Source organism: Ranitomeya variabilis, chromosome 5, assembly GCF_051348905.1.
Source record: "Ranitomeya variabilis isolate aRanVar5 chromosome 5, aRanVar5.hap1, whole genome shotgun sequence".
Classification (NCBI taxonomy): Eukaryota; Metazoa; Chordata; class Amphibia; order Anura; family Dendrobatidae; genus Ranitomeya; species Ranitomeya variabilis.
In genome coordinates, this window is record NC_135236.1 from 153094558 (window position 1) to 153120057 (window position 25500).

The following is a 25500-nucleotide window of genomic DNA, read 5'->3' on the forward strand; positions in this document are numbered from 1 at the left end:
GGTCACGGACCACTCCTGGCACATTAACCCCGAAACACTGCGATCAAACATGATTGCAGCATTACGGTGGCATAGGGAAGCATCGCACAGGGAGGGGGCGTGCTTCCCTGAGCCCCTCGGAACAATGCGATGTGATTGCGTTGTTCCGAGCGTCTCCTCCCTGCAGGCCCCAGATCCAAAATGACCGTGGGGCTCCTACTGGGTCCTGCAGGGAGGTGGCTTGCAAGCGCCTGCTGAGAGCAGGCGCCGGCAAGCCTACTGCACTGCCTGTCAGATCGCTGATCTGACACAGTGCTCTGCAAAGTGTCAGATCAGCGATCTGACACTACAGCATGATGCCCCACCCTGGGACACAGTAAAAAAGTAAAAAAAAAAAAATATTTACATGTGTGTAAAAAAAAAAAAATTCTAAATACAGTAAAGAAAAAAAAAATATTGTTCCAATAAACACATTTCTCTATCTACATAAAAAACAAACAATAAAAGTACACATATTTAGTATCGCCACGTCCGTAACGACCCAACCAATAAAAATATCCCACCAGTTAACCCCTTCAGTGAACACCGTAAAAAAAATGGTACCGCTGAAAACATCATCTTGTCCCGCAAAAAACGAGCCGCCTTACAGCATCACTTGGGAGTTCAAAGTTCTCACAACACATCTACATAAGTTCCTTGGGGGTTTCTACTGTTTAGGTACATCAGGGGCTCTGCAAATGCAATGTGACGCCTGCAGACCAATCCATCTAAGTCTGCATTACAAACGGCACTCCTTCACTTCAGAGCGCTGCCATGCACCCAAACGGCGGTTTCCCCCCACATCTGGGGTATCAGAATACTCAGGACAAATTGGACAACTTTTGGGGTCCAATTTCTCCTGTTACCATTGGGAAAATACAAAACTGGGGGCTAAAAATAATTTTAAGTGGAAAAAAAAGGATTTTTTATTTTCACAGCTCTGCATTATAAACTGTAATGAAACAGTTGGGGGTTCAAAGTTCTCACAACACATAATAATAAGTTCCTTGGGGGGTCTAGTTTCCAGTATGGGGTCACTTATTGGGGGTTTCTACTGTTTAGATACATCAAGGGCACTGCAAATGCAACGTGACATCTGCAGATCAATCCATCTGTCTGCATTCCAAACGGCGCTCCTTCCCTTCCGAGCTCTGCCATGCACCCAAACAGTGGTTTACCCCCACATATGGGATATCAACGTACTCAGGACAAATTGGACAACTTTTGGGGTCCAGTTTCTCCTGTTATCCTTGGTAAAATAAAACAAATTGGAGCTGAAGTACATTTTTTGTGAAAAAAAGTTAAATGTTCAATTTTTTTAAACATTCCAAAAATTCCTGTGAAACACCTGAAGGGTTAATAAACTTCTTGAATGTGGTTTTGAGCACCGTGAGGGGTGCAGTTTTTAGAATGGTGTAACACTTGGGTATTTTCTATCATATAGATCCCTCAAAGTTACTTCAAATGTGATGTAGTCCCTAAAAAGAAATGGTGTTGTAAAAATGAGAAATTGCTGGTCAACGTTTAACCCTTAGCCCTTTAACCCACATTGCGGATTAGGCTTAGGAATTTCTGGTGCGGATTCTGCATGTCTTGGCAGAAAACGCAGCTGCGGATTTGTCGCGTTTTTATGCGAATCTGCAGCGGTTTTTGTGTGGTTTTGCTGCTGATTTTTTGTGGATTTTCAGCATTTTTTTACCCCTGCAGATTTCTATAATGGAATGGGTACAAAAACACTGCAGATCCGGAAAAAAGAAGTGACATGCTACTTTTAATCCGCAGCGTTTCCGCACGGAATTTTCCGCACAATCTGCACAGCGTTTTTTTTTTCTCATTGATTTACATTGTACTGCAAATCAATTGCGGATCTGCAGCGTTTCTGCACTGCAAAAAACTCTGCGGATCCGCAGAGAATCCGCAACGTGTGCACATACCCTCCCTAACAAAAAAAAATTTTGTTTCCAAAATTGTGCTGATGTAAAGTAGACATGTGGGAAATGTTACTTATTAAGTATTTTGTGTGACATATCTCTGTGATTTAAGTGCATTAAAAAAAGTTGGAAAATTGCAAAATTTTCAAAATTTTCGCCAAATTTTCATTTTTTTCACAAATAAACGCATGTAATACCAAAGAAATTTTACCACTATCATGAAGTACAATATGTCACAAGAAAACAATGTCAGAATTATCAGGATCCGTTGAAGCGTTCCATAGTTATAACCTCATAAAGCAACAGTGTTCAGAATTGTAAAAACTGGCCCGGTCATTAACGGGCAAACCACCCTTAGGGGTTAAGGGGTTAAATGTTAAGTGGGCACTTAAACATTATTGTTAAAGGGCCTCTCAGTATTGTGACCATCAAAGTTGCACACATGGGGTATTATTATTTTCTAGGGACAAAATTTGGAGGGCACATGCACAGGAAATTAATATTTTCTAGGGGGTAATGTTACCAGTGAGCACAAAGGAGGCATTATTACGATGTAAGGGGCACAGTTGTGGCATTACTGTGTGGGGCACTAAGAGGAGCTCTATTTTTGTAATGCACAGCAGGTGCAGTAAGTATTGGGGCATTGGCAGGATGAGAAGTTTGTGCAGGTTGAGAATACATTTGCACATTGAAACACGAGAAGCAATGGGATGAAACTGAATGGGAGGAGATACACATTAGACATTATAAAAAAACTTTTGGACAGTGAGGGTGAGCAATCAGTGGAACAAGCTGCCACGAGAGGTGGTGAGGTCTCTTTCAATGGAATTGTTCACACAGAGGCTGGACAGACATTTGTCTCAGATGGTTTAGTGAATCCTGCATAGAGCAGGGGGTTGGACACGATGACCATGGAGGTCCCATCCAACACCAACATTCTAGGATTTCATGATTCTACATGTGAACGGTGCTGGAAATGTGAGAAGACAGATGTGTCTTTGTTGTAATCTCTGCAGATGAGTCCTGACTGGAGAAGTCGACATGTTGGTCTGGGCCAGGTGGAAAAGATGGGAAAAGTGAATGACTCCACAAGAAAGAACGTCCTCTGTAAGTCACCATCGATAACTGTGCAGTAATCTCTATATGTCCTGCAGGACTGGTATCTACCACTATAACAGGGCGGTCATCTAATGAGGTTCCCCTATACCACCAAAGTTATAATCAAGATTACCTGGTTAGGGGCCACAGAAGGACACAGACAGAAAGGGCCCATGTGCAAGAACAATATATGATCCCTTTGCAGCCAAAGAACTCCTAAAAATGCAAAATTGCACCTTTTTTTGGAGGTAGAAATGGACCCTATTATATCTTGCACCAATGTGCGGCTGCGCAAGTTGCACCAATGATATGTCGTCCTTTTAGGGGCCCACTCAGATATTTCGCCCCCCTGGGCTGAACCCATAGCTACGCCTCTGGATCAGACATTGATTACCTATTCTAAGGGTATGTCATGAATATTAAAGTAGTGGACAACCTCTTTAGGTTTCCATCTATTACAAATTTTTTTACAGTGTTGCAAAAATTTCTAGAATGAAAGAATGAAAGCTATGTAACTAAAAAAAAAAAAAAACCTATAAAGTTAAAGGCACCCCCAAAATCCGATCCGGTGGGCGTTGCGGTCCGGTCCGGGGCCTCCCATCTTCATAGGATGACATCCTCTTCTGGTCTTCACGCTGCGGCTCCGGCGCAGGCGTACTTTGTCTGCCTTGTTGAGGGCACATCAAAGTACTGCAGTGCGCAGGCGCCGGGAAGGACGCCTGGGTGAGTATAATCTAACCTCTTTTTCTTATCTTTCTATATGCAATTTCCTATCCCAATCCCTGCCTACAGACAATAATGAGGCAGCCTCCCTGGTGACCATGGAATCTCTAATACATGAGGGGAATGCTCACTTTTCTAATGTGTTCAGCAATTTTCACAATGAAAAAGAAAACAATGTAGCTTCTATTATGAGCAATGCACATAGATCAGAAAGGTGGTTTGCTTTTCACTCTTTGTACAGAAACATACAGAAATATCCTGATACAGACAGTCAATAAACATATTCCCTCTAGAACCTATTATTACATTATGTCTAATATTATTAATCTTAAATCACATAACTGTAAAGATAGCTTTTACTGAATAATGTTAGGTTTATTAACCTAGGGGTGGGAGATATCATCCCAGCTTTCCCATTGGTAAAGAAATTTATTTAGAGCTTGGTGTATAATCTGACCCTGGTTCTGCTGTGCTCCCATCTACAAACCTAACATAACCTGAACCCCTTCATGACGGGGCCCTTTTTCGTTTTTGAGTTTTCGTTTTTCGCTTCCCTTCCTTCCCAGAACCATAACTTTTTTTATTTTTCTGTCAATATGGCCATGTGACAGCTTGTTTTTTGCTGGATGAGTTGTACTTTTGAACGACACCATTGGTTTTACCATATCTTGTACTAGAAAAAGGGAAAAAATTCCAAGTGTGGTGAAATTGCAAAAAAAGTGCAATCCCACACTTGTTTTTTGTTTGGCTTTTTTGCTAGGTTCACTAAATGCTAAAACTGACCGGTCATTATGATTCTCCAGGTCATTACGAGTTCAAAGATACCAAACATGTCTAGGTTCTTTTTTATCTAAGTGGTGAAAAACTTTTCTAAAACTTTTCTTTTCCGATAACCGTAGCGTCTCCATTGTTTGGGATCTCAGGTCGGTTGAGGGCTTATTTTTTTGCATGTCGAGCTGACGTTTTTAATGAAACCATTTTAGTGCAGATACAATCTTTTGATCGCCCGTTATTACATTTTTATGCAATGTCGCAGCGACCCAAAAAATGTGATTCTGTCGTTTTACATTTTTTTCTCGCTATGCCGTTTAGCGATCAGGTTAATCCTTTTTTTTATTGATAGATTGGGCGAATCTGAATGCGACAATACCAAATATGTGTATGTTTGATTTTTTTATTGTTTTATTTTGAATGGAGTAAAAGGGGGGTGATTTAAACGTAGATTTTTTTATTTTTTTCATATCTTTAAAACATTTTTTTTTACTTTTGCCATGCTTCAATAGTCTCCATGGGAGGCTAGAAGCTGGCACAACTCGATCGGCTCTGCTACACAGAATCGATGCTCAGATCGCTCCTATGTGACTGAATTCCTGTATTGCTATGAGCGCCAACCACAGAATGGCACTCATAGCAATCCTGCATCAACAACCATAGAGGTCTCAAGGAGACCTCTCGTTGTCATGCCGACACATCGCTGACCTCCAATCATGTGACAGGGTCAGCGATATGTGCATTTCCGGCCCGATGGCCGAAAGCGCTAGTTAAATGTCGCTGTCAGCGTTTGACAGTGACATTTAACTAGTTAATAGGCACGGGTGGATCGCGATTCCACCCACTGCTATTGCACGCATATGTCAGCTGTACAAAATAGCTGAGATGTCGTGGCTTTGATGTGGGCTCAGCGCCAGAGGCGCAAAAGGTGGCTACTTTGAAGAACCTAGAATATAAGACATAATTTCAGTTGTTTCACACTTTTTGGTTAAGTATATAATTCCACATGTGTTAATTCATACTTTTGATGCCTTCAGTGTGAATGTACAATTTTCATAGTCATGAAAATACAGAAAAATCTTTAAATGAAAAGGTGTGTCCAAACTTTTGCTCTGTACTGTAGATGTGATGTATATAGATGGGGCAGAGCAGAACCGAGGTCTGACACAAGGTGAGATTTTAATACTAGAGGATAGGACCATTCCAATAGAGGGACACCATGTTGCAGTAGGATGGCTTTTACCCTTTTTTGATCAAAGACAGTGTTTACTAAGTACCCAATGTTATTAATATGTATTATTACTATTTATTAATTTACGGTACTTACAGCAGGGCATATGCTCATTTTGTTTCTATCTTAGGTTTCCTATGATATAAGTTTGGTGGGCTGAAGTGATGAACTGATTAATTTTTGCTAGTTCGGAGACTTCCAGTGACATGCAGCCATAGTGTTTGCTACTGAGAGCTGATACTGCGCAGGCACGGGTAGCAGCATCTTGGAGGAGGTTTTTTTTTCTTCTCCAGCAAGATGGCGCAATAGCAGCTATCGGATCGCTATACAAACCCGATAGCTGCTACTGCGCAGGCTGGTACCTGCCTGCAGAAGAGTTTTCTTTTTTTTCTTCAGTATGTACAGGTATTCATTATGCAAAATAGGGGGCAGGTCAGTGAGGGATCAGTGACCTGTCAGCAGCCTGCATTATGAATATATAATCAGAGCACCACATGCAGACTCTCACAGGCCGCCCAGGAGCACGGGCATATCACTAACTCAAAACCGAAAATAAAGATTAAATAACAACCACAAGACGGATTTCATCAACCCAGGTATCACTGTAATCAGTATTAAGGCGCCGACCTGACACTGTCTGTAGGTTACTGTGCACAATTCTGCTGACAGGTACCTTTTAAAAAACTACGTGTGAATATAGCCAATTAGTGATTTTGCATCAACTTAAGACCAGTTTTACATGTCCTTTTTGCCTCATACATGAAAATCTATCCATGTTTTTTCAGCATGTTGGTATCATTTTTGGTCCCTGCATCAGTTTATATGAGCCATGTATTCATTTTGCACATATGAAAAAAAACAAGCAAATCTTCGCTTCTCCTACCATTTAAACAGTAACATACAATCAGCACATGGATGACATCCAAATGTTATCAGTTTCTTACACAAAGTCATTGGCAAGTTTGATATGTGACATGGACTAAAGTAGGACATGTCTCTGCTATTCTTATTTTTGCGAAAAGTTGATTGGCAAAAAAAAAGAGCATGTCAAAAGCCACAGGCTTTGTAATGGGTCCATGAGCTTTTCATAAAAATGACAGATAGCACACGTAGCAAAAAAAGATGTGTGAAACTGACCTTAATCCCAGGATTATAGGATCCGTCAACATAGCGATCTTTGTTTTTTTTCAAGCAAGAGATAAATTACCAAACAATGCAAAGTAGAAATGTGAGTCATCATAATTACCTGACAGGACATAAATATACAGTCACGACCAAAAGTTTTGAGACTGACACAAATTTTTTTACCAACTCTGCTGCTTCATTGTTTTTAGAACACTTAGTCAGATGTTTCTATGGTTACTGAAGCACAATTAGATGCATTTCATAGGTTTTTAAGACCAATAGGCCACTCGACATTGCTGCTCATGTACGTTGTGAAGTCAGACATTACAATGTACATGCACAGAGACCGAGGCGTCATGACATGCGAGTAGGCCCTAGACGTCATGGCTCATGTGTGAAGATGTATGAAGATGCCTGGAGTTTCAACACACAGCAGCAGTAACAAGAGGAACTGAGGACCATATGAGGGACAGTGAGCAATGAAGGTGAGTGGTGAGGTATTAGTTGGGTTTTTTCTACATCTTACATTTATTATGCACTAAAATCTCTACAAAGGATAATAAGGAAAATGGAATTCGCAGAAAATAAACTTGCTACAAATTAATTTTCCTGGTAAAATCTACATATACACTGAATTTAGTATAAAAACAGTATGATTAAAGTTCATACAATAATAAGTAATATTTCTCTTTAAATAAGGTGATTCTACTTTACTCGGAAAAATTGCTGTACCTTCTAAAATAAACAATCCATCATACTGAAATGTGGATTGTACATATCTTGGTTCATGAGAAACTGATGTTTTAAAACAGATGTTGAAAATGTCCACCGTTCACATTGAAGCTTGCTATTCCATATTGTTGAATGTATTCTGCAGGATGTCTGGGGTCATAGCCCTAATTTCTCGCTGTATTTTCTCTTGGAGGACCTGTAATTTTCGTGATTTGTTACTGTACACCTGACCCTTCAAATGGCACCAAAGGAAAAATGGTTAAATCAGGTGATCTTTGTGGTCACTGTCCTTTCGAGATAACTCTGCGATCAAAGAAAGCTTCAATACATGGTTTGGTCGGTGGATTTCGACCCCAAAACTTCTTTAGAAACTCAATTTGGCCCTTCTTTAAGGACTTAGTTTTCGAATAAGTTTTCACAATGAAAACACACAACTACAACCTATATCTGTGCATTGTTAGCAAATGAAGAAGGAATTTGGCAGGAGTGAAATGCAAGCACCACACATAAACTGCTGATGCCAAGAAAGGCATGCAGCAAGTCTATCTCGTAGTGGAAATGACCGGTGGAGCAACAAGTTGGCCAGACCACTTGGAGAGAGAAAGTTTCTCAGCGCCGTCGCTGAGGTTCATTCCACTCTCACTTCTCATGATCCAAAGTATGTACACTCCACATTTCAGTTCGGTCAAGTCTCCTTTAGAAGTTACAGCAATTTTTCTGGGAAAAGTAGCAAGTGAATCACACTGTATAAATACTGTAGTTTGCCCACAGCCATTGCTGTCATAATCCTATTAGATCATAGCATATAAATACTGTAGGTGTAGTCATTGCCCAATGTTACTCTATGTGCCATGCCTAAGACTCTAAATACACATTAAGGAAATTATATTTTTATGTCAACATGATCAAAGACACTCCAAGGCTCTTTGCAAAGTAAGTACAGAACATACAACCTCACAATGATAATATTTTTAATTTGCAAGAGCCCGTTGTAGTAGCACAAGCTGAGTAATTGAATAAATTGTCTAACACTGCAAAAAAAGTGTTGTCTTGTAAAGAGCGAGCATTAGCTTTTATATTCTTCCAGCGCTAAAAAGAAAGAAAAATAAATAAATAAATAAGAAGGAAATCTAAATCTTACAGCTGACGGAATAATCTTAACAATCTTGAGACTGATTAAGATTGAACTTAATGTTTGGCTTTTGTAATTTAACAAGTAACTGCAATGAACGGAAAAAAAAAGTATCTCTAAAAGAGACAATATTTCGTGTTCAGCCGCCTGCTGCATTACAAAAAGCTTTCCCTGTTATATTAATTGTTCCATTCTATAGGGAACAATTCTTATTAATAATTCCAAATGATGGAAATTGCTCTCATTCTGCACTTAGTACAGAAGGCAACAGCAGGCTTTACAAACACTAATTTCTCAAAGAGATAAATCAATCATAATAAAGCTTTCTTATTCTCTCAAGAAGCCAAGAAGAATCAACTCATTGGCCAATATAAAATAAATCTATTTACCAGGGTCAACAATAGAAGGAGCTGCATAATTTAATGCCTACATAAAAGTAGTAGAGATCAGCGAATCTTTTAAAATTAGAATTTGCCAAGTTTGACTAATGTTTCCCAAAAAATTGGTTTGAAGAGATTCCATTTACCACAAATTGCAAGTACTTTAATTGCCCTGAAAAGCCATGTATGACAAACTGAGGTCTCTAGGACTGTATCCAACTCATTTCAGGCTCAGTAATATGGCCTTAGTATCATGAAAGTGACCTAAACATATATGTCTATGGGTAAACAGGTTGTAACTGTTCATCACTGCTGTGCTATCATATACTCTATCTGTACAATTTATTCAGTGTTTTATGTCATTATTTCCCCATCTGTATCGCGAAGCTGTAAGCTATGCCATCCTCCTTTGATTCAGGTTCACCACATAATAGTTCCTGATTTCATACAAACTATAATAGACCCTCTTGATTGATTATGTTATACCATGTGATGTGGTAGCTGCAAGGCATTATGGGGAACCATGCCCCATCACCTGCAAAGTCCTGTGAGCATTTTCTGGCTCATGCATTTCTCTACAATGTGTAAAATGTTGAAGCCATTTTAGGCCATTTGTGCAAATCAAGTTGCAAATTGCTCTAATTCTCGTCATTCAGCATATTTCTACAAATTCAACATTAATTCGATTTGTATCAAATCAATTCGGTCATCTCTAATAAGTATGTTCTATGAGTCTTCATACAATTTCTAATATAAGCTCTGCTTTGTACAGAATTAGTAATGAACCCATCCATCATTGTCTACGACAACATTAAGTACATCATGCTTCACAACTTTTGGCGTCATGACTGTAAGACGCCACAGACTAAAAAAGGCTGCCTTGAACAGACTTGTCACAAGCCACTCCATCTGGCAGTTTCCATAGGTAACCCGGACCTTCACCTTTTAAACCCTGTACAGGGATCTGGTATTACATCGGAGTCCAGTGGATTGCTTCCTGGGAGGGCTGCCATCCAAAGAAATGATCTAGAGGCAGGAAGAGTCGCTGAGCAGGGTCATAGCCAGTGGGTCACATCAGGACCAGAAATCTTATACAAGAGGATGATCAAAATTCACGCTCAGGTCAGAAAACAGGAGGAGTCAGGAAATGAGCAGAAGCAAAGACTAGAGCACAAGTCAGATAGCAAAACTAATTAACTGGCAGTGGATGTCAGAGACTCAGAGGTTTAAATAGCAGGCAGACCCTCACAAGGCTTTCATAAAGGAGTAATCAAAAACCAAACAATTAACCCCAAAGCTCCCTGGTCTAGTGGCACCATAGTCTGAGGAATTAACAAGACCAATGCTGGCATGCATGACTCTAAACAAAGGTGTAGCTGCAGCTAGTAGCCGAAGCAGGTGCAAAAGGGAAAGGAAGAGATGTTACAGTTAGCAACTGGGAGATGGGAAGATCTGTAGAACATTTCTGCTACAAACACAAACCCTTTGGATGTTTCACCCACTCCACAACCATGCCCTTCCCATTCTTCAGCAACTCCATGCCTTAGTCCCCGCTTCCTCGAGACTCCGAGACACAAGAAACCTCCCAGAATTGATCATTTCCATAAGGCTTTAACATGGCCTGAAAATTTTTCTGACTGCTACACGAGTCCAGGAGGCCTTTTCCTTCATCTGGAACTCCAGTAGATGCATACTGTACTTTGGTATGATTCACGTTTTATAAAGGAGACATATAGAAGAAAACAACAACCTGTTAAAGAACAGAAATTGATGCGCCAGTTAGCACCACTGTTTCTGTTAAGTATTGTTTGTACTGCAAATCTTATTATTGAATTCTGTAATGAATAATTGATTTAAACAAGACATGAAAAATAGCAATGTTTCACACCATAAACCTGTGTAGGATGGATTGCTTGCAATTTAATACAAATGATCAGAGGACTATAACAGATCTTCAGTAAAATTAAATTATATCTATTTCTTTTATCAGCAGGACTAAATCCCAGCAACTTGTGAGAATTTTATATTAACTCAAGAAAGAAAAAGCAAAAGTCTAATATTACTTGAATTAAATGCAAATCATAGTATTCAGCATGAGTAACAAAGATCACCTTAGGCATAAAACAGACCTTGTACTTGCAATCCTAACCTTAAAATTTGCAAGAAAAACACAGGTAAGGCTCTTTTGAAATGATGTCTGACCCATCCATCAGCAGTATACATAGGGACTATATATTAACTCAGTTGCATGCCACTGTGTAGTAGTAAAGTCTATCTCACTCAACACCAGGTGTACGGACCACATGGTCTGTGTGTAAAGAGAGGAAAACAGAAAAATATCCAGCTTCCACAATCCAACTAAAATTTTACATGGCTTTATTGAATAATCCACAACAAATATGAAGAACACATAGAGTGTAGATATACAACGCGTTTCAGATCTATTATGATCTTTCTTCGTCTCATGCGCATATCTACTGTACACTCTCTGCCATTGTGTAGGTATTATCTTTAGTGGCATGTGGCATCCAAAAACTCCAATTTTCTTTTTTAAAGAATACCACAAGAAAGTGTACTAGGCTAAAAAAGTAAACTGATGCCTACTGAATCAATGAATACTTACAGCACACAATTTTGACTTTCATTTAGTGAACTGAGGCACATTGATACATTCTCCACATACACCCGCAGTGTTCCCGAATTTATGGCAAAGATTTGGCTCAAATGCAATGTGAATAGAGCCTACGATTTTAAAAATCAGATTGCTGACTTTTATTTTTGATAGAATATGAACGTGGCAACAAAAAAGGTTACAATATAGAACAATATTTCAAACCTTGTGCGATTACAATAAGAACATTTCATATCAAAGTACTGCACCAGTGAATATTGGGAGTTGTAATAGAAGCAAAAGTGGAGAACAATAAGTAGAATCCCTTGATATTATTTAAAAAAAAATAAAAACATAATTCCAAATTGGTATTCAATACTTAAAGATTTTAATGAACGGATTTCACTGTACCTATATAAAGGGAAGAGTCTTTCCGTCTCACGTGGTCGTCAATGTATGCTACTCCAAGTGGCTGCACAGGAGTAGCGCCGATTCCCAGCAGGACCTGTGCTCCGATGAGAAGTAGGTACATCATATTGGTAGTAGCAGTATTCCTGCATATTATATCCTGTTCAGGAATCTCCTCAGTAGTGGAACCATTCACTGCGCAAAAATCTCTTCCTTCTGCTCCCCATCGAATCTCACCAGATTCATATTCGTATTGGTGTGTAAGAAATTCAGGCAGAGCGGAAAGAAAAGCCCCCAAGGCCATAACTATTCCTCCACATCCAATTAAGCGAGGTCTATGTCCCCTGGCTCCAAAGTAACTAACAAACAGGATAAGAGCCAAGTTCCCAATCTCAAAGCTGCTGGCAATAACTCCTACATCAGCACTCTGCAGGTTGAACCTTCGTTCCAGAGTTGTCAGGACACTAACCTAAGAAGAGAAGAACATGTTAGTTTGACACCTTTGTACTTTTCATTCATCATGCAACACTACTGAGCAATACTTTCAATTAGAAACAGTGACATACTGGTAATAGGTGCAGAGCATGGTTATGTGGGGGTCCATAAACTGTTGGGAGTGCTATCGGGAGCCATTATACTGTGTGCGGATGATTATACAGTGTGGAAGGTTGTGTGAATCCATGATACTGTCTGGAGGCTTGTGTAGAGGCTATTATACTGTGTGGCAGGCCATCATACTGTATGGAGGACTATATAGGGGCACACATATTGAGTGAACGATTGTGTCGTTATATAGTGTGTGGAGGAACTTTGGTGAGCATTATACTGTGTTGGAGTCACTGTGGGGGCATCTTACTGTGCTGGGATCACTGTGGGGATATCATTCTTTGCGAAAAGGGTACTATGGAGGAATTCACTGTGGAGGTATTGTTTTGTAACAGATTCAAAGGATTGTGATGAATAAGGAATGCTCACACGAAAACTGAGTAAACTAAATTGAATTTACTTAATAAATGATAAGAAATAAAACAGTCACTAAAGGCAATAAGGTAAAATAAATACATGTGCATGAAAACAAGCATTATTCATACATTATTATGATAGAAGTCCATGAGCCTCTGTGTTAATTTCTCTCTTCCTGGAAATCTCTGTATCACATCTCTAATCCCTGCTGCATGTCTGCCCCCCCCCCCAAGAGTTCAGTCCTCTTTTTATATGTGAAAACTGTCTATTGAAACGTCTCTAAAGGCTTATGGTTTGCGTAAAATAAACTTCAGTCTCCATTTAACATATAATTATCAGGATAACATCTTTGGGAAAGTTCTAATTAATTGACTCTCATCTTTGAATGTGAAAGGTCCTTCATTAGAATAAGTGTCAGATGACCGGGTCATTTACATTCGTTGGTTAAATTGACCATCTGGTTAAACATGTAACTTTCGAAGACCTTTTGCTAACCTCCCTGAAAGTAAGGATATACAGTGCCTACAAGTAGTATTCAACCCCCTGCAGATTTAGCAGGTTTACACATTTGGAATTAACTTGGCATTGTGACATTTGGACTGTAGATCAGCCTGGAAGTGTGAAATGCACTGCAGCAAAAAAGAATGTTATTTCTTTGTTTATTTTTTTTTTAAATTGGAAAAAGTCTTTTCAGAGGGTCATTTATTATTCAGCCCCTCAACCCACCAGAATTCTGTTTGGTTCCCCTAAAGTATTAAGAAGTAGTTCAGGCACAAAGAACAATGAGCTTCACATGTTTGGATTAATTATCTCTTTTTCCAGCCTTTTCTGACTATTTAAGACCCTCCCCAAACTTGTGAACAGCACTCAAACATGGTCAACATGGGAAAGACAAAGGAGCATTCCAAGGCCATCAGAGACAAGATCGTGGAGGGTCACAAGGCTGGCAAGGGGTACAAAACCCTTTCAGGAGTTGGGCCTACCTGTCTCCACTGTTGGGAGCATCATCCGGAAGTGGAAGGCTTATGGAACTACTGTTAGCCTTCCACGGCCTGGACAGCCTTTGAAAGTTTCCTCCCGTGCCGAGGCCAGGCTTGTCCGAAGAGTCAAGACTAACCCAAGGACAACAAGGAAGGAGCTCCGGGAAGATCTCATGGCAGTGGGGACATTGGTTTCAGTCAATACCATAAGTAACGTACTCCACCGCAATGGTCTCCGTTCCAGACGAGCCCGTAAGGTACCTTTACTTTCAAAGCGTCATGTCAAGGCTCGTCTACAGTTTGCTCATGATCACTTGGAGGACTCTGAGACTGACTGGTTCAAGGTTCTCTGGTCTCATGAGACCAAGATCGAGATCTTTGGTGCCAACCACACACGTGACGTTTGGAGACTGGATGGCACTGCATGCGACCCCAAGAATACCATCCCTACAGTCAAGCATGGTGGTGGCAGCATCATGCTGTGGGGCTGTTTCTCAGCCAAGGGGCCTGGCCATCTGGTCCGCATCCATGGGAAGATGGATAGCACGGCCTACCTGGAGATTTTGGCCAAGAACCTCCGCTCCTCCAAGGATCTTAAGATGGGTCGTCATTTCATCTTCCAACAAGACAACGACCCAAAGCACACAGCCAAGAAAACCAAGGCCTGGTTCAAGAGGCAAAAAATCAAGGTGTTGCAGTGGCCTAGTCAGTCTCCTGACCTTAACCCAATTGAAAACTTGTGGAAGGAGCTCAAGATTAAAGTCCACATGAGACACCCAAAGAACCTAGATAACTTGGAGAAGATCTGCATGGAGGAGTGGGCCAAGATAACTCCAGAGACCTGTGCCGGCCAGATCAGGTCTTATAAAAGACGATTATTAGCTGTAATTGCAAACAAAGGTTATTCCACAAAATATTAAACCTAGGGGTTGAATAATAATTGACCCACACTTTTATGTTTAAAATTTATAAAAATTTAACTGAGCAACAAAACTTTTTGGTTTGTAAGATTTATGCATCTGTTAATAAATCCTGCTCTTGTTTGAAGGCTCTAACTTATTTGCATCTTATTAAACCTGCTAAATCTGCAGGGGGTTGAATACTACTTTTAGGCACTGTATATATATATATATCCACAGTAATTCGGAGAGTCCCATACATTAAGTGACTTTAAGGAAAGACTCTGTAGCCTATTTGAAATCTATCCCCTGACAGAGCATCAAAAAGTTAAAATCTTAACTGGCCAATTGATTGGCGCAGCCCTAAGAGAGATAAAATCCTGGCCACATGTGGAAAAAAGGACTGTGCAGCAGATCTTTGCCAAACTCAAAACCACCTTTGACATCTGCACCGCTGCAGAAATAAAAATGAAGTTCTTCGGGTGTAAGCAAAGAACACAGGATAGCATACAGGACTATGCCCTTCATCTGCAAGAGGCATTACTGGCAATAAAACAAGTTGACCCTAACAGTGTGCAGGAGGGAGAGAAGCTCTTAAAGGAGCAGTTAATTGAGGGACTCCTGTACAGCACCCAAAGGACCCAGCTACGCATCCTGGCCTTGCAAAACCCTGACCTGGACTTTGCACAATTTAAAGACAGGGCCATCCGGGTGCTGCACGAACCTCTGCCCAGCCGCACAGTGCCCCCTAGGCATCCATCCCTCACGTACCACCAGGAGGTGGCATCACATCCTCAGGTCCCCGTTGAGGCCAACGCACAGATCCTGGATGATGACCCCTCCACAGGACTACGCCTCCAATTGCAGGAACTGACTAAAAGCGTGGCTGCACTCGCCAGGACCGTGCAGTCCCTATAGGAACCCCCAAAGGAGAAGATCAAGCTGGCTTCCAGATCGGAAGACGTCCCCTGGCAATGACAGAAGAGGATCCCGCTGATCAGAGGAAGAGACGACGATCGCTATCATCCGGATGGACGACCCATCTGCCACGCTGCAACCAGGCGGGACATAATCCAAGGTACTGTCATTTAAACGAGTGACCCCTGGGGCAGAGGGCCAACCCCCCCAGGAGTAGGACGACCAGGCCCACAAAACTGGGGAGCCAAGTATGTCGGAGGATGACCTGTCCTCCCCATTGTGATCAACGGCATCCCGATGAACGCTTTGTTGGACACTGGCTCTCAGGTTACAACTATGCCTTACATTCTTTATAAACATTATTGGTCTGACACAGACATTACCCGTGGCCCAGATAGTGATCTAACAATAGTAGCCAGTAATGGTCAGCCTTTGCCACATGTGGGGTACAAGGAGGTCACTATTAAGGTGGGGCAGGTAGAATTAAAGGCCCAAGGAATGGTGATTGTTGATATTGACCGACGTGAATGTAACCCTATAATGACCATTGGTACTAATGTTATTGAAAATTTTCTTGCCGAGGTTATTGTCTTGTTACAACAGGTGGCTGAAACTGCTGGTTACAGTGAGCAGAGAGTCCTGCAAAAAGAAATCAGAGCCCTGGTACAGAGACAGCAGGTAGAACTATCTGGTGGAGAAATTGGCAGAGTCACAGTGAGTGATCCAATCCCCATTGCAATACCCCCAGGAGTGAAATGTTGATATGGTGTCGGGCAGCAATAGGCCTCAGAGGTAAAGATTACCAGGCCCTGATAGAGCTTGTGTGTTCAGATAGTAGGCCCACAATCCTGACAGCCAAAGGGGTGGTTGAAGTCCGCAAGGGGAGGGTACCAGTACGTGTCCTTAACTGTGGAGGCAAAGAGGTCCACCTAACCAGATATGTGTTGTGAATTCCGCTCTTGGGCTCCCTCCGGTGGTTGTCAGTGGCACTTTTGTGAGTTCTGCTCTTGGGCTCCCTCCGGTGGTTTTAAGTGGTATGGCTGCTCCTTGGATTTAGTAGTCAGCAGCTGCTTCCACTGATTGTCTTTCTGGCTCGGCTATTTAGCCTGGTTCTATCCTTCAGCCATTGCCACTTGTCAATGGTTCCTGGTTGGATTCAAATCTCTGCTTGGATTTCCCTGATATTCTGACCAGTTCAGCAAAGATAAGTCCTTGCTTTGTTCTTTTGCAGTCCACTTATTGTGGACTTAATCGTTCTGCACTTTCTATGTTTTTTCTAGTCCAGCTTGTCAGTATGGATTTATTCAGTTAAGCTGGAAGCTCTGGGAAGCAGATTTACCCTCCACACCTTTAGTCAGGTGTGGAGATTTTTGTAAACTCTGTGGTGGATTTTTCTAGTTTTTAATACTGACCGCACAGTATTCTGTCCTGTTCTATCTATCTAGTTAGACTGGCCTCCTTTGCTACATACTGGTTTCATTCTGCGTATGTCATTTCCCTCTCCACTCACAGTCAATATTTGTGGGGGGCTGTCTATGCTTTGGGAATTTTCTCTGAGGCAAGATAGCTTTCCTGTTTCTATCTTTAGGGGTAGTTAGTTCTCCGGCTGTGACGAGGCGTCTAGGGAGTGACAGGAACATCCCACGGCTACTTCTAGTGTTGTGTTAAGCTCAGGAACTGTGGTCAGTACAGGTACCACCTCCTCCAGAGCACGTCCCATGTTGCTCCTAAACCACCAGTTCATAACAATATGCCACACTTGCCAAACTGTTTACTGTTGATAATAATGTAATACAGGCAACAGAACCCTTGGTCCCATCCGGCCAGGCGGAGGACGGTGGCTCTGCAGGACAAATGGAGGATTGGTGTCAGAAATTACATGTGGGCACTGACCTCACCCCATCACACCAAAAACAAGGGGCTTACTGGGTGGTCCATGAGTATGAGCAGGTATTCAGCAAACACCCACAAGATTTTGGGCAGGTAAAAGGGGTTCAACATCATATCCCCACGGAAAGACATCCACCCATTAAAGAGAGGTACCGGCCTGTACCTCCAGCTCATTACCAGTGTGCCAAAAGTATGTTGCTAGAGATGAAGGAGGCTGGGGTAATCCGAGATAGTTGCAGCCCCTGGGCAGCTCCATTAGTCCTCGTCAAGACGGCATCATGAGAATGTGTGTTGATTATAGGCAGATAAACCGCATTACACATAAGGATGCATACCCGTTGCCCAGAATAGAAGAGTCATTAGCTGCTTTAAAATCTGCTAGCTACTTTTCCACCATGGAAAAGGTTCCCGTAGCAGAGGCGGATAAGGAGAAGACAGCCTTCACAACACCAATGGGCCTCTCTGAATTCAATTACATGCCGTTATGACTGTGCAATGCCCCAGGAAAATGACAGAGGATGATGGAGTGCGGTCTTGGGCACAAGAACTTTGAAACCATCTTGTTGTACCTGGATTATGTCATCGTATTCTCCAAGACTTATGAGGACCACCTAAAGCACCTGGCTGAAGTGTTTGAAGCGCTGTCCAACTTTGGCCTGAAGGTGAAAACATCTAAATGTCACCTGTTGAAACCCAAAGTGCAGTACCTGGGCCATGTGGTAAGCTCTGAAGGAGTGGCACCAGACCCTGACAAGGTCACCGTGATCAGAGACTGCTGAAACCCAACAATATCCACGAAGTCCGACAGTTCTTTGTGTTGGTAGGTGTTGGAGACAACATGGACAATGCACGTATCATAGAAATCACTGAGATGTATTGAATTATGAGATAAACCAGATACAAGACTGTGTAAAACGTATTTTGCAGTCAGGCCTGTGTTCTTTTGTGTGATGTCCCTTGTTTTAGTAATAAGGCAGAGGTTCATCTACATACTGAATGAATATTGGCCCTAAAGCCTAAAGGAGGATATAAGTGTACACTGTGAAAATCTTGAATGAATAGCCTCTGTCCTGTTTGTGACCCATCATTATCTACATATGTACACAACTCCTGTGGGTTTCCATTATAAGCCAGTGGTCCTGAGATAGACATCCTGTCTTCGGCCTATGGATATGTATATTGGTACACAATGCCTGTGGTGTTTGGGTGATAAACCATTGTTCTTTGAATGGACATGTTGGAGCCAGCCCAAATTGAGTTTAACCTGTCCTACACAAGAACTTTCTTCCCAAGTATGAGGATGCCATCTGCAAGAAGGTGATGATTACTGCAGCCAATGACAGTGTTCACATTGCCAGAAGATGATTGGACATTTGCCACAGAAGATTCCGGAAGCAAGGGTGGAGTCATGGCTTGTACGTGGGTGTGGATGTGTATTGCTTTAATATATATGTAAGGATCAGTTAAGCATCTTCTCCTTCCCCCACATCCCAGTTTCCTCTACCCTCTCCTACTACCCCTTCCCTTTAATTTACCCTTGTCCTTTAGTTAGACTTCCCTTATGTATGTCATTGTAAATACCTTGTTTGTAATAAACCCCCTTTTAAAGATCCAGTAGTTCTTGTTAATTAGTATTAACTGGCACCCCAAAGCTCAGCAGATTCTACAGTAGGCTACTACAGAAGATTTATTAAAGACTTCACTAAGATAGCCGCATCACTGCAAGACCTGTTAGTGGGCCAATCTAAGAAAACCAAGGGTAAGAACACCCCGTTTGACTGGAACGTCAGGTTGTAGGGATCCTTCACTCAGTTGAAGTTTGGAGACGGCAAACTAGATGCCTTGGAGCAGCGATGGATTGCCCGGTTGTCCATCTATGAATTCACCATCAAGTACCGTGCAGTGCACAAGAATGCCAATGCCGATGCGCTGTCCAGGATACCCAACTTATCAGAAGTGGGAGAAGATCCGGAGGTACTTGAAGATATAGAGTTACCAGCTTTCCATCGCCCCAGAGCGACTCAGTATTCTCATTATGTGAGGAACAGGCGCAGTAACAAGTAAGAAGCCACGCTGAACCCATTGCCTCACAATGGATGGGCAGAGACACAGGACAGTGACCCCACGGTCCATCTGGTAAAAGAGCTGCTGACGCAAGCAGATTCACATTCTGGTCCAGATGCTCCACTAGAGACTCAACAGCTATGGAAGGAAAAAGGCAAACTGTTTAACTATGATGGTAAGCTGTGCCGGAGAAATGTCGACCCACGCACACATGAGTTGGTCTGGCAGATAGTGGTCCCAAGACAAGATGTGCCAATGGTTCTGGAAGCGTACCACGATGGAGCAGGACACTACGGATGGAAGAAGTTAGAGATCCTGGAAGGTTTTACTGGATTGGCATGAGAAAAACCATCAAAAAGTGGTGCCGAGAGTGTGGCCCATGTAACCTGCGCAGAAAGGACCGTGACAGCCAGAGTGCTCCCCTACAGCCCATAGTCACTAAACAGCCACTTGAACTGGTTGCCTTAGATCATGTGAAGTTAGCTCCAAGCCGGTCATGCTATGTCTATCCTCTGACCATTGTGGACCATTACTCCAGATTCCTGGTAGTCATGCCTGTAAAGAACCAGACAGCAAAGATGGCAGTCAAAGCCTTCAAGCAATACTTTTGCCAACCACCTGGCTACCCTGAGAAGATGCTAACTGACCGAGGCCCAGCCTTTGAAGTGGAAGTGTTCCAGGAGTTCTGCAACCTGTACGGATGTAAAAAGATCAGAACAACACCGTACCACCGACAAACCAACGGTATGTGTGAAAAGATGAACCAAGTGGTGATTGACTTACTGAAAACCTTGCCTTTGCATGAAAGAAACTTATGGCCAGAGATGTTGGAAAGACTTGTTAGAGCTGTACAATCACATCCCAGTGAATTCCACCAACTGCACTCCAGCATACCTGATGAGAGGAAGATCTAGCAAATTACCTGTTGATCTTGACATGGGAGTCCTCACACCAGAAACTACCTCACCAGATGCAGATTGGGATAATGAGCGACAACAGAAGTTCTGCCAAGTACAAGAGTGTGTAGAAAGAATCTTGTCCCAGGCAAGACAGAAACAAAAGAGAGACTATAACCAACGTGCCCCTGCAATTTGCTTGTCACCAGGTGAACAAGTGCTAAAGAGTAAAAGAAGAATGCATGAACTTGACGACCAGTGGGAAGCAGAACCATATACTATCTTATCATCCTACTTTGACAATACAAAAGTATGCCTTATAAGTAAAGATGGAGGAGAAACTTCAACTGCGGTATCCAGAGATCACCTTAAAGTATGCCCTGACAAACTGAGGAACAAAGAAGAAAGTCCAGGAACTTCTCAACCAATGGAGGAAGAAGAAAAGAAAATCCACACCGTTCTTGGAGATTTTCCCCAGTCTTGGACTCAAATACATCAGGCCATAGTGATACCTGTCCTGACTTTTCCCCAGTTGGAAACACCAGATGAAGTGACTCAGAACCATCCTGAACCAGAAGAGACTTTACACCAGCAGGTTCAAGCACCAAACGTCACCCCAGCAGTGGAACCAGAGAATCCACCCTCTGCTATCGGTGAATCTGTCAGACCTATGGTGAATCTAAGAAGTCGCAATTACCCAGTTTACCTACACAATGCAGGCCCACAAGTAGCGCAGACACTAGTGGGTACACAACAACAACAGCAAACATGTTAAACCAGGAACTACGTAGGTCTACTCGAAGCACCAAGGGTCAAATCCCAGCCCGTTACAGGGACTTTATTTTATTTTATATATAACAAAAAATGATGCTATTAATGAAATAAATAGCACTATAAATAACAAAAGTGAATGCTATGCAATAAAGAGAGGGCAGTAGGAATCACACAAATAATAAGATGATATGTTATGTAATGATGACAATTTACAAGATAAGATGCTACATAAGGGATGGTGCTGTACATAACAAGGGAGGATGCTATGTAATCAGTTATGGCACTGTACATAAAACAGAAGACTATGTAATCATGTATATTTATAAATATATACACAGCTATCTGTACACACAGTATATATAATCCGTAGCTTTGTGCCATAAAAGTAGAAGGGCCCAGACATACTTCTTGCACAGAGGCCCCAAGCTCTTAGCTTCCGACCCTGATGTAAACTGATACTGCATGCATCAAGGATCTTAAAAAACAACCTTCATCAGATAAATGCTTTCTATGAATTGTATTACAGCTGAATGAAAAAATGTACCATGACCAGAAAAATACTATTAGCACTGCAGCAAATGCCTTAATAAGCTTCCAACATTCACATCATATAAAATTTCCAACAGATGTAAACTGTGATAGATCGGAAATCTACTCATTACGGCAGATAAAAGAGAACATTAGAATTCAGCAGGGCTCTGAAACCTCCGCATCAATCTCCTGTCACTTCTTGTTTATTTGCCAGTATTACTCTGAAAATGATTGTGTGCTCCCGATCCTCACATCATTCATTACTACGTTACACAGGGGAGGGCTCCGCACAGCACGCTGTACAGGAAGAGAGGGATTGTTTTAACAAGTGCTTACTGAGGGACACAAGCTTGGGACAATGTGCTGAATCATGTGCACTTCACTGCCACAGCATGAAGGACACCAAAGTCCTCACACTGCAGAGAAAGCAGTGAACCTGGCATAGGAGTGACTGGGCAAACATCACTAGCTGCAGATATCAGGCTGGGAGGATGAAAGAGGATCAGCGGGCACTAGAGGACATCCCAAATTATCAGTACATAAACATATCTCTGACGGCTACAAGATAAAACAAATATTATATTCCACTCATAGATCACGGATTAGGTACTGTGCTGTTACCTCTGCTATATTAATTAATGTTCAGGAAATCGTATAGAAAGGAATTTATAAAATATATTTAATGTACAGTATATCACCAACAAAGGTGCAGAAATGTCCCAAAAGAAGTAGGCAGTCGCTTAGGGAGCGAAAGAAATGCAGCTGTAATTTATGGAATTTTTTTAATAATGTGATATTATGTCTATATATTTTTAGCAATTATTGAGTCCCTGTATAAGAACCTTAAGGATTGATGTTGAAAGGTGCAAAAGGACACTATTAAATCTATCATTGCTGTTATGCTAAACTTAGGAATTTGATTTAGAGATGCACATTCTGAGACCTTTGAATAGGACATCAAAATAAAAATAATATCAGTGTCTTGTAACATAACTACTGTGTCTATTCGTCTCTTTATCTGTAAAGAGAGGAAATGACTGATTGGAAGGCGGGGGACTAAAAAAGAAAAAAGTTTTCTCACCACTATTATCAAAATTCAATATGGTCCTAGTCCCTGCAGATTATTAAAACTAAAAGAGACACTCAGTGAAGGTGCAAATGCACCTTAGACAAATAATAGTGCTTGTAAAGATCTGAGGTTGTGGGTTGTAAGAATCACCTACGAAGATTAACTATTTTTTATTTCTTATGTCCACGGTCTTACAGCAATTCCATGTAGATTGCCACAATGCAATACCCCCAGTCTACAGGATCACAACCCAGGGCTGGTAGTTCCCCCTGCCCCAGTCCTAGGCGATAATGTCCCCCAACATTTGGTTGGCCCACAGCTTTTGTATCTCCCGCCAGTATAGTCACAGTCCATGAACCTAACGATGACAGATGCCATGACCGTTGCACCTGTATCCAGCTCCAGGAAGCAACAACTGTCCTTAGGATACTTCCTCAAATCCAGAGAACACATACCAGGATCGTAGCACCACGATCATAACACTGATGTAAAGTAGACATGTGGGAAATGTTATTTATTAACCATTTTGTGTGATATAACTCTCTGATTTAAGGGCACAAAAATTAAAAGTTTGAAAATTGCAAAATGTTTCTACATTTTTGCCAAATTTCCTTTTTTCCATAAATAAACGCAAGTCATATCGAATAAATTTTACCACTAACATGAAGTACAATATGTCACAGAAAACAACCTCAGAATCAATGGGATCCGTTGAATCTTTCCAGAGCTATAACCTCAAAAAGTGACAGTGGTTAGAATTGTAAAAATTGGCTCGGCCATTAAGTACCAAATTGACTGTCACTAAGGGGTTAAGCATATTGAAATCTAAAATGTATGATTCAAAAGTTTATGTTGTAAAATGATACAGTGGAAAGCTCATAACACAGTTCTAACATGTGTTAAGTTATTAATGAGGTCAGTATAAGTTAAAATGACATAATCAGCAAACAGACCTATTTATGCTGGGTTATCTCGCGGTATGCCGCTACTGTCTTCCTTTGTCAGTACCATTTTGGACAGGGGTTCTAGACCTAAGATGAATAGAAGTGGGGACAATGGACAGCCTGGTGGGTCCCATTAGATAATCTAAAGCTATAAGAGTGATTACTGTTAGTAAATGCTTTGACTAAGGGGCTGGAGTAAAGTACTTGGATTGCCTGAGAAGGCAAATTTTGTTAGGCTATCAAAAGCATATTGTCAGTGGATTTGGTCAAAATCTTTTTCTGCAGCTGTTAAAATCAAGAATGGAATTTTCCTACATTTGAGTCATTAAATATCATTTTCAGAATGCCTTATTCCATTGGTAGCTTACCTATCTTTGGTGAACTTTTTTCTGGCTTCACTGAAACATGGCGGAAAGAACCTTTATTAAATGATGGGCTAAAAGTATAGCATATATTTGGCATTACTATTCAAAGGAGAAATAGGTCAGTAATTGGAAGTGTACAAATAGTTTTTGCCAGGTTTGGTGACAGTAACAATTGTGGTTTGGTTCATCTCATTAGAAAATTAACACAACACGCCAGCTTAGTTACAAATTCTGGAGAGATATCGGGAAAAAAGTGATTTGAAAGTAAGTTAATTTTCACTGACATCAGGTCCTGGTGATTTGTTTGGGATATTATTGTTCTCCACAATTTTTAAATAGAAGTATGAGCATTTAGAAGATTCTTCTGCTCATCAAAACAAAAAGGTAGATAGATTTTGCTGTGGGGTGTTGCAGTCTGGTTCTAGATTGTATAATAATTCATAAAATGAGCCATACACATTTGATATGATTCTAGGGTATAGATGGCCCCTTTTTAGTCAACTATCTGCATAATCCTAGAGTTTTACAATTTAGGTCTTAATTTGCTTGGAGACCTTATTGAAGCAGACATAATAATTGAGGTAAAGTGATTGATATTGGTTGTCAAATTCATCAGTAAGTAAAGTGTGAAGGTCTTTTCTGACTTTGAGGATGAACGGTTGATTGATATCAGAAGGGTGCGACTGATCTATGCATTCTGCCAGACTGATTTTTTTGGATAATTTTCGTACTTTCTGTGTTTTTAGTTTTTTTACACATTACTGAATGCTGGATCATTAGTCCTCTAATAATTGCCTTATGGGCACTCAAGAAAAGGAAGGGAATATTAAATGTTAAGTTGTTTTCTTGAAAGTAATGATCCAGTTCAATTTCAATTTCTAGTCTGTACAACATAAGTGGGAAGTTGGAAAAATATATAGGAACTATTTTTCCAAATTTTATCTTCTGCATTGTTGGAGGAGAAACTTAATTGTACTAATACTGGAGAGTGATCCAACCACTTGCAAGAACTTACTTTAACTGCCAAAAGCTTGAAAGCAAAGTAAT

General features: G+C 41.1%; 1 protein-coding gene across 1 annotated transcript in view; it reads right to left on the reverse strand.

Annotated features, from left to right (window-relative positions):
• SLCO3A1 (solute carrier organic anion transporter family member 3A1) overlaps nucleotides 1–25500 on the reverse strand; it is a 656353-nt gene that overhangs the window by 528028 nt on the left and 102825 nt on the right. The window contains exon 2 of the mRNA XM_077263428.1: nucleotides 12164–12629. Within this exon, the coding sequence (XP_077119543.1) occupies nucleotides 12164–12629 (466 nt within the window). The remainder of the gene's footprint in view (nucleotides 1–12163; nucleotides 12630–25500) is intronic.